Source organism: Chelon labrosus (assembly GCF_963514085.1).
Source record: "Chelon labrosus genome assembly, chromosome: 14".
Taxonomy (NCBI): Eukaryota; Metazoa; Chordata; class Actinopteri; order Mugiliformes; family Mugilidae; genus Chelon; species Chelon labrosus.
In genome coordinates, this window is record NC_140347.1 from 23,950,797 (window position 1) to 23,962,803 (window position 12,007).

General features: G+C 39.3%; 1 protein-coding gene across 1 annotated transcript; it reads right to left on the reverse strand.

Annotated features, from left to right (window-relative positions):
• Positions 1-932: 932 nt before the first annotated feature.
• On the reverse strand, positions 933-3,522 carry LOC311499138 (uncharacterized protein). Its single transcript, XM_084560010.1, has 4 exons — positions 2,908-3,522; positions 2,693-2,746; positions 1,996-2,133; positions 933-1,770 (listed from the first exon to the last, which is right to left on the reverse strand). Exons 1-4 carry the CDS (start codon positions 3,473-3,475, stop codon positions 1,610-1,612), a joined length of 921 nt encoding a protein of 306 aa, XP_084416136.1. The 5' UTR covers positions 3,476-3,522; the 3' UTR covers positions 933-1,609.
• Positions 3,523-12,007: the final 8,485 nt, after the last annotated feature.

Genomic DNA, 12,007 nt, shown 5'->3' on the forward strand with positions numbered 1-12,007 from the left:
GATAAACAATATTTCTGTATGGTCCAATGAAAATGTTACTGGAAAGACAAAAGTGTGTGTGATTGCTAGAACTGTAGTTTAGGAAAATCAAGAAGTGATGTGGAAGCAGTGCTGTGCATGGTAATGACAAACAGGAATAAAAAGGTCTCTGAGTGGCAAGCTCAGAATCACAGGTCCACCAAAGCCGCCTGCTTGCAATGTAGAATCAAGTTGCTACAAGAGTACATTGAGTCCCAAATATCACCCATTGCGTGCGGCAGTTGCAGAGAGCTCTACTCCCCCTTACCAAAGCAAACACTGGACAGATGCAGCATATCCTCTGAGCATGCAGTACCTTTGAAGTAATTCTGGAGAATAATTAATTGTTTTGGACTTGGGATAATAACATATTTGCATAAAGCAAACTCTCTCATAATTAGTGTATTTAGCACAACATCAAATAGTTGGATACATTTTTATATATTATATATTTATATATTAAAATATTAAGAAGGTGTAACAATACACTGCACAAATTAAAAGACTTGTCAGTTTTAAGAGGGCCATGCTGTGTAGATCTTCACTATATCAAAACCATAGTCTCGTCCAAAAACATTAAAGAAAGGCAACTGGACTTGTAGAGTTTCTTGAAGACATTTCACCACTCAACCAAGTAGCTTATTCAGTTCTACAAGACTGGTGGGGAGCTGGGGAAATACTGATATTGAAAACTCCCCACACTGAAAACTACTGGGACAAATTGGATCCAGATGAAACCATCATATCCTATGATGTTACTTAACTATTCCCATGTATTCCCACCACAGAAGTCACAAAAGTAGCAAGGGAAAGACTACTAAAGGATGACATCTCGGCCGATAGAACCAACCTCACTCTGCGTGAAAAGACATCTGAGAATGGAGAGGAGGAGAACAACGAGAGGAGGAACATTGTCATCCCCTATGTAGCTGGAGTATCGGAGAAACTCAGGAGGATATTTTTTTAGGAAGCACTGCATTCCTGTTAATTTCTAATCCAGTAACATACTGAGGTAGAAACTTGTTCATCCCAAAGACTAAATACCCAGGCGAAAACAGAGCAACATAGTTGATGCTGTTCAGTGCAGTGAGGAATCCTAATCGTCAGGAAACAATTCAGCGGTCCACCTATACCTCAAGGACTTTTGAAGACAACAATGTCCAAATTTTAGCCAGAGAAGAGAGATGGTTTGAAAGAGGCATAAAGGAAGCCATCTATGTCAAATTGGAAAATCCTACTCTGAACAAAGGAGGTGGACTGAGATATAACCTGCCATCAATTCACAATACAATCTCATGACAGGTAAGAATCTAGCAATTAACAGACATCAGGCTTGTCTCTGATGGGTAACATCCACAGATGTTCCTATTTAAACCCCAACTTCCCACCACTCCTTCAAAACTGAAGACACTACAAGTCCAGTTGCCATTCTTTAACCTTTTTAGATATACCATAACATGACTGACTGAACCTTCACAAACCAATCATTTGTCTTGTTTTCAACAGAATAATTCTCTGTGAGAAATGAGTGAACATATTGTTTAGACATACTGGCAATAAAACATTGTGTCAAAACTGGCAGAGACAACTGTCACAAATTTGATCTTAAAACTTTACCTCTTTCACTTTTTGTTGACTTGCGGTGACAGGCTGGTGGAGGTTTCATGGTGTCTTTCTCTGGTGCTTCATTATGGCTCACATCTGGTATTGTGGTGTAGTTCTCTTCTCTCTGACTGGATGTAGCCTGTCTCTCTTTAAACAAGAAGAAATGTAATTACAAAGTTATCAGTTGAGATATAATAAAAAGTACTTCTTAATACATCTTAAAATATTTAAAGTGCTTCCCAATAACCTCACAGGTGCTTAACAGTGCTGTGAGTATATATTTGATACTATGCCGCTGTATATAAATCAGCAATAAAACATTGCATCAACAATTTAGGGGCAAACAGTAACAAATCTTGATCTTAAAACTACCTCTTTCACTTTTTGATGACTTGTGGTGACAGGGTGGTGGAGGTGTCATGGTGTCTTTGTGTGGTGCTGCTTCATTATGGCTCACATCTGGTCTTATGGTCTTGTTCTGCTCTCTCTGACTGGATATGGCTTGGCTCTCTTTAAACAAGAAGAAAAATAATTACAAAGTTATTAATTGTGATGGAATTATTTCGTATTGTGGTTTTTATTACATCACTTATTTATTGATTTTCATCGCTATCAAAAATGTACTTATTCACAGCTGTGTTTATTCAGCTTTTAGTTATGGATGTGTCGAATCCATAGTAGTCTAATCATTAATAAGAAATTGGTTTCATGAGTTCGTGTATATTGAATACTATGTCTGCTGTATGCAAGAACGTTCTGCTCAAGACAAAATAAATCAACTTATTTTTTGTCCATTTGTAAGGGCGATGAACTTAATATGCAGTAAATTTTGTTATTTAACATAACGGCTATTTCTGATAGATAACCAGATATAAGAGTAAATCGGCTGCTTGTTCTCAACAAAATAGTTATTTGCTATAATCTTAATAACATTTAACCTATTCTTGTGAGCAGGAATGAGTTTAAGAACTCTGATCAAGATCAGAACATACTTGATAGGGACATCCCTAGAGAAATTAATATCCTTCAGTCCATCATGGTGATAATAAAGACCATATAAAACTCTTACCTTGTGAACCTGACTCTAAAACATCCTCAGTATCACTGTCCAGGTGCACATTCTCTGTATGTTTGATGAGAGAAGGAATGAGAATGACTGTTAGTGAAGGCTAAATGCATTGCATTAAATTTTTACATACATCAACAATATAAGAGCCTCAGAAACACACAGTTTGCTTGTTGTTTCTTTTAAGCAGAAATGTGATGAAGATGAATAATTAATACCTTCAGGATCAATGTTGATGTCATCCAGAGTCTTTCCCTTGAATTCTGCCAGACGTCCCTTTTCAAGCGACATGAGGACTTTGCTAATTTTGGCAAGCTGGAGGGTGCCCTCAGGAAGTCTGTAGAACTGGCGATGCACTCTTATATCATGACCAAGAAAATCCGCTAACTGATCCAGTTCTGTATTACTGAGGTTGAGTACTTGAGACAAAGTTCCTGTTTGTTTGCGCAGTTTTGTAGAGGTGAGACTTTCTGGACTTTTTGCACCACAGGCCTTGGCAAAGTGTCGAAGGCAGTCAGACCCACGGTAGCAGGTAAGAGCAGATGGTCTTGCAAATAAGTATATGTTCTCCAGGGGAACCTCACATTCCTGTCGTTTGCTGACAAGCAGATCCAGTGCTTGCTGCATTGCTGGAGTCAAAAGCACAGGAACTTTTCTTCCCCTTTTTCCTCTTATCTCTACCCTCCTGAAGTGTTGACAGAGTTTCTTTTCTAGGTCAGAGAGGGCTAAATTCACATCTTCCAGAGGGTCAGATGGATTTTTTGACAGATATGCAGAAAGGGGCATTTTTGACACCTCCCCTGCTCTTCGTCGGTTAAACAAAATGACTTGAGTCAAAGTGATCTTTGCCAACTGCCCCATGTCTGGGGGGATGTCTCTGTGGACAACTTGCTGTGAATATGTTGTTGCTGCTCATCTAAATAAGAATGAAGAGTCTGGACATCTTTCGTGAATGGGAGCAAAAGAGGGGCGTTCCACTTTGATTCCTGAAGTGTTCTCAGTGATGCAGCTGATACCATTTCATTCCATCTGGTTTCATATACTTTGCGGAATGTACGAGCATCTTTCGCTGCACTGTAGTTGTTCAGCACATTTGCACGGCTCTCCATAAGCATTGAAATCTTTGTCAAACTATGTCCAATTTTGAGAGCAAGACTTGGACGTGTGTATGTATCGGTTTCACTGTTATGGCCTGCCACTTGTTTCACTGCTTCCACAACATGCATGAAATTTGCAGGTTGGATGTGGTCTTGAATAGTCTTCAAAGGAGTTGTCTTCCTTGAGCATATCAAAAGTCTTCCCAGCTCTCGTAGTTTCTGACGAATGTATTCATGTTTGCCAACATCATATCCCAGTCTGTTATATAGATGCTCACCATATTCCAAGATACATACATCAGATTTGACTGCAGAATAAACATCATCTTGAACCATGTTATTTAGCAGTTTCCAAAATTCTGCTTTGACACCAGGTGGTGGTGGTGTCGCAAATGCACAGAGAGCCTGGACACGGGTCTTGCCAGGTTTTTTTGGAGCACCAGGCTTAAACTTGCAGATCATCATGTGCCGCCAAAGTAGTTTCTTCGCAAAAAAGCCTTGACAGTATATACAATGCAGGAAATTCTGCGCTTGGGAATCCTTTTTGGGCTGCTTGCGGGGAACAAGATCTCCCATGCCAGCATTTAGTACTTCGACGTTGTGAGCAAAGTTTCCCCTATTTCTCAAATGTTCCAGGTGCATTCGTCTTTCCTTGGAGCCTTTTGGGAAGGACAGAGCTTGTACAACCTCAGGCTTGTTGTGATGAGCACGCTCTAGATGCCTTGCCATTTTTCCAACTCCCAACTTACAGTACAAGCAGTATTGCTTTTTGTTGTACATTCTTGACCCATCCTCCTTTTTACATACAGCAACTATGGAAAGTGAACCATCACATGAGGAAGAAGTACTATCAGGAAGATTCTGGACAAGAACTGCTTCTGAGTTTTCCAAAAGTTTCGGGGCTTCAGGTGTTCCAGGAGCTTCTGTGTCTGTATGCCAGGATACACTGTTGGAAGACTGCCTTTTACATCTCACACTTGAGCTGATACCTTTTCTTAAGGGAGAGCGTCCTCTGTTAAGCCTCTGTTTTGATGAATCATCATTGAGTTCTGTTGTGGAGAGACGTCTATCTCTGAAGTCATCTATTGTTCTTTCTAGGCATCCTAGCATGCACTGATTCTGATGAACTGGCTCAATTACATCACTAGTGTCTGTACCATCAGAGTCATCACCACAAGTGTCAGGAACATATTCCTCTTCACTGTCATCTGAGCTAGGATCAAAAAGCTCATCTGAATCAAAATCCATCTGGTTGTGTATCTTAACAAAAGAAAATGTAAATGAAAGTGAGCAAATTAATTGAATATTTACTTTGCACAATTTCTCACACTACCAGTAAATAAATGTTTCCCATATGCTTTAGTGTTATCTCAACATTATGTGTGCTGTTTACCTGTATGCTTTTGGTCCTCCTCAGCCTTGGAATCAAATCTTGGTCTTCTTTGGAGAGGCTAGAATCAGAGTCGGAATTTGCATACGTAGCCTGGAGAGTCCAAAACAAATGTGGGCACTTAGAATTAAAAACATTTATAACATACAAAGGTGACAAAAACAAAGTCGAGTAAACCTGAAAATCCCCAAAAATGACATAATGGTACTTTAAATGACGGCTAATATTCACATGATTTCGGGATGAAATTTAATAAAGAAAAATGTAAAAAATGTAGGATATTACATGCACTACTAAAACACAAGTAAAACACGCTTGACTTCAGTGGCACCTGTCATACATGATGTGTGTTCATGTTTAAAGGTAGACAAGACACAATAAATGTACTTAAACTGAGACAATATCAGTCAGTTAGCAGCGTCCCCACAACAAGGATAGACCTGACAGGAGTGTGTAAGAGTGGGAGTGCTTACAACTGAACACTGGTCTTCTCAATCCACCTGGACCCCATAAAGTCACAAAACCCAGACTGTGATTTCATGGGGTCCAGGTGAAATCACACAACCCCTGGACCCCATGAAATCACAAAACCCAGATTGTAATTGACAGCATTCTTATGACTTAAGAGTTAAACCTCAAATAACCTCACCTCAGTATCTAATCAAGCAGGAAATACTTTAGAAGTACAAATAAATAAATGAAAACAATTAATGTAAAGTAGTACCTCTTTCTGGGACACTGCAGACTTCTGAGCATCCTGTCTTATGGTTGTGGAGATGTCATCTTCAGTACACTCAGTGAGGGTTGATTGTTCTGCAGCCTGAAAAATAGGTTTCACATTACTATTGAGTAGTTGATCAGCAGTAACAATATTTCGGTCCATCAACAGTAACCATAAACAGTCACACAAGACAACAGTCATGAGTGTAGAGCAGATATTGAAAAGTTTCCTGTATATGACTCAAAGTTCATAGGTTTAAGTCAGTTCTGACTTCTGTCATAGTGTATGTTGCCTGCTGTAGCACTGCAGGAACCATTAGACTTGGGAATAAGCAAGGGTGGTGCCTGGCAGAGGGAATTTAACCTATGACCAATATCTGGTATGTCTAGCAGAGATCAAACTGTGCTTGACTTCAGTGGCACCTGTCATACATGATGTTTGTTCATGTTTAAAGGTAGACAAGACACAATAAATGTACTTAAACTGAGACAATATCAGTCAGTTAGCGGCGTCCCCACAACAAGGATAGACCTGACAGGAGTGTGTAAGAGTGGGAGTGGTTACAACTGAACACTGGTCTTCTCAATCCACCTGGACCCCATAAAGTCACAAAACCCAGACTGTGATTTCATGGGGTCCAGGTGAAATCACACAACCCCTGGACCCCATGAAATCACAAAACCCAGACTGTAATTGACAGCATTCTTATGACCTCACAGATACACCTCAAATAACCTCACCTCAGTATCTAATCAAGCAGGAAATACTTTAGAAGTACAAATAAACAAATAAAAACAATTAATGTAAAGTAGTACCTCTTCCTGGGACACTGCAGACTTCTGAGCATCCTGTCTTATGGTTGTGGAGATGTCAGCTTCAGTACACTCAGTGAGGGTTGATTGTTCTGCAGCCTGAAAAATGTGTTTCACATTACTATTGAGTAGTTGATCAGCAGTAACAATATTTCAGTCCAACAACAGTAACCATAAGCAGTCACACAAGACAACAGTCATGAGTGTAGAGCAGATATTTAAAAGTTTCCTGTATATGACTCAAAGTTCACAGGTTCAAGTCAGTTCTGACTTCTGTCATAGTGTATGTTGCCTGCTGTAGCACTGCAGGAACCATTACACTTGGGAACAAGCAAGGGTGGTCCCTGGCAGAGGGAATTTAACCTATGACCAATATCTGGTATGTCTAGTAGAGATCAAACTGTGCTTGACTTCAGTGACACATGTCATACATGATGTGTGTCCATGTTTAAAGGTAGACAAGACACAATAAATGTACTTAAACTGAGACAATATCAGTCAGTTAGCGGCGTCCCCACAACAAGGATAGACCTGACAGGAGTGTGTAAGAGTGGGAGTGGTTACAACTGAACACTGGTCTTCTCAATCCACCTGGACCCCATAAAGTCACAAAACCCAGACTGTGATTTCATGGGGTCCAGGTGAAATCACACAACCCCTGGACCCCATGAAATCACAAAACCCAGATTGTAATTGACAGCATTCTTACGACTTAAGAGTTAAACCTCAAATAACCTCACCTCAGTATCTAATCAAGCAGGAAATACTTTAGAAGTACAAATAAATAAATGAAAACAATAAATGTAAAGTAGTACCTCTTTCTGGGACACTGCAGACTTCTGAGCATCCTGTCTTATGGTTGTGGAGATGTCATCTTCAGTACACTCAGTGAGGGTTGATTGTTCTGCAGCCTGAAAAATGTGTTTCACATTACTATTGAGTAGTTGATCAGCAGTAACAATATGTCAGTCCAACAACAGTAACCATAAGAAGTCACACAAGACAACAGTCATGAGTGTAGAGCAGATATTGAAAAGTTTCCTGTATATGACTCAAAGTTCATAGGTTCAAGTCAGTTCTGACTTCTGTCATAGTGTATGTTGCCTGCTGTAGCACTGCAGGAACCATTAGACTTGGGAATAAGCAAGGGTGGTGCCTGGCAGAGGGAATTTAACCTATGACCAATATCTGGTATGTCTAGTAGAGATCAAACTGTGCTTGACTTCAGTGGCACATGTCATACATGATGTGTGTTCATGTTTAAAGGTAGACAAGACACAATAAATGTACTTAAACTGAGACAATATCAGTCAGTTAGCGGCGTCCCCACAACAAGGATAGACCTGACAGGAGTGTGTAAGAGTGGGAGTGGTTACAACTGAACACTGGTCTTCTCAATCCACCTGGACCCCATAAAGTCACAAAACCCAGACTGTGATTTCATGGGGTCCAGGTGAAATCACACAACCCCTGGACCCCATGAAATCACAAAACCCAGATTGCAATTGACAGCATTCTTATGACTTAAGAGTTAAACCTCAAATAACCTCACCTCAGTATCTAATCAAACAGGAAATACTTTAGAAGTACAAGTACACCAATGAAAACAGTTAATGTAAAGTAGCACCTCTTCCTGGGACACTGCAGACTTCTGAGCATCCTGTCTTATGGTTGTGGAGATGTCAGCTTCAGTACACTCAGTGAGGGTTGATTGTTCTGCAGCCTGAAAAATGTGTTTCACATTACTATTGAGTAGTTGATCAGCAGTAACAATATTTCAGTCCAACAACAGTAACCATAAGCAGTCACACAAGACAACAGTCATGAGTGTAGAGCAGATATTGAAAAGTTTCCTGTATATGACTCAAAGTTCATAGGTTCAAGTCAGTTCTGACTTCTGTCATAGTGTATGTTGCCTGCTGTAGCACTGCAGGAACCATTAGACTTGGGAATAAGCAAGGGTGGTGCCTGGCAGAGGGAATTTAACCTATGACCAATATCTGGTATGTCTAGTAGAGATCAAACTGTGCTTGACTTCAGTGGCACATGTCATACATGATGTGTGTTCATGTTTAAAGGTAGACAAGACACAATAAATGTACTTAAACTGAGACAATATCAGTCAGTTAGCGGCGTCCCCACAACAAGGATAGACCTGACAGGAGTGTGTAAGAGTGGGCCTGGTTACAACTGAACACTGGTCTTCTCAATCCACCTGGACCCCATGAAATCACAAAACCCAGATTGTAATTGACAGCATTCTTATGACTTAAGAGTTAAACCTCAAATAACCTTACCTCAGTATTTCATCAAACAGGAAATACTTTAGAAGTACAAATAAACAAATAAAAACAATTAATGTAAAGTAGTACCTCTTTCTGGGACACTGCAGACTTCTGAGCATCCTGTCTTATGGTTGTGGAGATGTCAGCTTCAGTACACTCAGTGAGGGTTGATTGTTCTGCAGCCTGAAAAATAGGTTTCACATTACTATTGAGTAGTTGATCAGCAGTAACAATATTTCAGTCCAACAACAGTAACCATAAGCAGTCACACAAGACAACAGTCATGAGTGTAGAGCAGATATTGAAAAGTTTCCTGTATATGACTCAAAGTTCATAGGTTCAAGTCAGTTCTGACTTCTGTCATAGTGTATGTTGCCTGCTGTAGCACTGCAGGAACCATTACACTTGGGAACAAGCAAGGGTGGTCCTTGGCAGAGGGAATTTAACCTATGACCAATATCTGGTATGTCTAGTAGAGATCAAACTGTGCTTGACTTCAGTGGCACATGTCATACATGATGTGTGTTCATGTTTAAAGGTAGACAAGACACAATAAATGTACTTAAACTGAGACAATATCAGTCAGTTAGCGGCGTCCCCACAACAAGGATAGACCTGACAGGAGTGTGTAAGAGTGGGAGTGGTTACAACTGAACACTGGTCTTCTCAATCCACCTGGACCCCATAAAGTCACAAAACCCAGACTGTGATTTCATGGGGTCCAGGTGAAATCACACAACCCCTGGACCCCATGAAATCACAAAACCCAGATTGTAATTGACAGCATTCTTATGACTTAAGAGTTAAACCTCAAATAACCTCATCTCAGTATCTAATCAAATAGGAAATAGTTTAGAAGTACAAGTACACCAATGAAAACAGTTAATGTAAAGTAGTACCTCTTTCTGGGACACTGCAGACTTCTGAGCATCCTGTCTTATGGTTGTGGAGATGTCAGCTTCAGACTCAGTGAGGGTTGATTGTTCTGCAGCCTGAAAAATAGGTTTCACATTACTATTGAGTAGTTGATCAGCAGTAACAATATTTCAGTCCATCAACAGTAACCATAAGCAGCCACACAAGACAACAGTCATGAGTGTAGGGCAGATATTTAAAAGTTTCCTGTATATGACTCAAAGTTCATAGGTTCAAGTTAGTACTATTGAGTATTTGATCAGCAATAAATGTTGAGCAGATATTCAAAACTCCTGCAAAATAACACATTATTAGGCTATTAAAAGCACATTTAAACCAGTACAAACAGAATATCATTCTTGAACAACACTTTTACATTGACCTTCATCCATTAAGTTTCATACCTTTTTCCTCCAAGGCCAGTCACTTCCTCCATAGTCATATGTTATTTCTTCTCCAGGTTTAATGTCCCTCAGAGCAAAAAGAAACAGGTGTGGCTTGCCTTCGGAGATGACCTTCTTTATCTTGCAATTTGGATGGTTGTGGTCATCATTGACTAGTCTTCCTAGACTGCCATCTTCTAGAGCTGCATCAATACTTCAAAAAAATATCGTATCACTGATTAGTTTTCATAATATTAAATCATAAATTGTATCCTTCACAAACTTACTATCGGCCCTCAAAAAGTAAACTTCAAGTAAGATTGATCTTATTTTTAATAACAATTGTGAAATTACTGTTATTAGATAGATTTTAAGATAAATAACCTAACTTCAAGCCTTTCATCAAGGTAATCTATGCCACACAGGAACCCTTCTGATTGTTATAGTTGCTAACATTAAAACGAAACAGTTGACAGCCTTACCACCATGCTCTTTCTTGCCAGTAGAAGTCAAACATGAAGACAGCACATCTAGCATGATATGTCCTCCTCCTTCTCTGGGATTCTTCAGAATTTATTAATTCCCCTCTGTACTCCACCACAAAGTCTCCTTTTTGAAAATGGGCCTTGGCAAACACTCCACGACCTGATGAGCACATAAACGTACCATTAGACTGTTTAATGTGACAGAAAGCTAGAGAAGTAGAACTTATTCCTTTCATATGTTATATGAAATTGATGTTATATGCTGATGTCAATTTCCCTGCGGGAACCTCCCAAAGGGATCAGTAAAGTTGTCTATCTCTCTATCTCTCTATCTATCTATCTATCAATCTAATAACCTCAAGACAGCATATAATTCCTAACAGTTGCATACCTTAGTAATGAATGCACAAACTGGATTCCATTATTGAGATAGCACCACATGTAAACAACAATTTACTATCTTAGGCCTGAAAAACAAAATGTGCTGCCTTTTTTTCTTTACAAAAAGGAAAAGCATGTCCAAGTAAAAGAAAAGCAGAGACAGAGCTACCAAACAACAAAATAAATGTATACTGAAAACACACACACCATACCTTTGAAAGAGTTGATGTACTTCACTTCCAACTCTGCAATTTTGTCGATGGCCTTGGCTGCATGTTCTATTGCATCTTGTTGTGGAGGTTTCCTGCGTCTCATTGCAGCCATTAGTATCCTATAATCATATCTGAGATGTCATCAAAATTTATGTCAAACTATATTTAACATGATCCAACTTTTAACACGAACTTCACGTAGGACATTTAACATTTCTTTTGGAGAGATGGCAGGTTACACTTGAAACCGAGTTTCTTTAAAATAAAAATAAAAATCCCGTTTATCACGTGGTTTAAAGTTCTAGACTATTCATCTTTTTTCATGTAGCCGACTGCAGTTAGCCTACGTAGCATCACTTCACTCACCTTACGGATTAAAATAAACCATGCACAAAACATGTTGCTTTGTAAATTAAGAACATACAAAAACTCTGTGATGTTTATTTTAATGTAAATTTAACCTACGTGGCTCATGTTTAGAACGGTATAACGTGTTTAGCACAAAATAAAAACGCTTCTTTTTACTTTTTATTTTGACCAAATGGTGCATGTAAATCACACCAAATAAGCTAACTTCGCTACAAAAACAAATTAATTTAACGTATGGGTTACTTACCTTATGCTGAACACGACACCA

Excerpts from the sequence above, each read along its gene's own strand:
- LOC311499138 (XM_084560010.1), bottom strand. The coding sequence starts at position 3,475 with ATGCCCCTTTCTGCATATCTGTCAAAAAATCCATCTGACCCTCTGGAA. Across the intron at positions 2,747-2,907 it reads CATCAACATTGATCCTGAAG|AGAATGTGCACCTGGACAGT; the intron begins GTATTAATTATT and ends TCAAACATACAG. Across the intron at positions 1,771-1,995 it reads GTCATCAAAAAGTGAAAGAG|AGAGACAGGCTACATCCAGT; the intron begins GTAGTTTTAAGA and ends TCTTGTTTAAAG.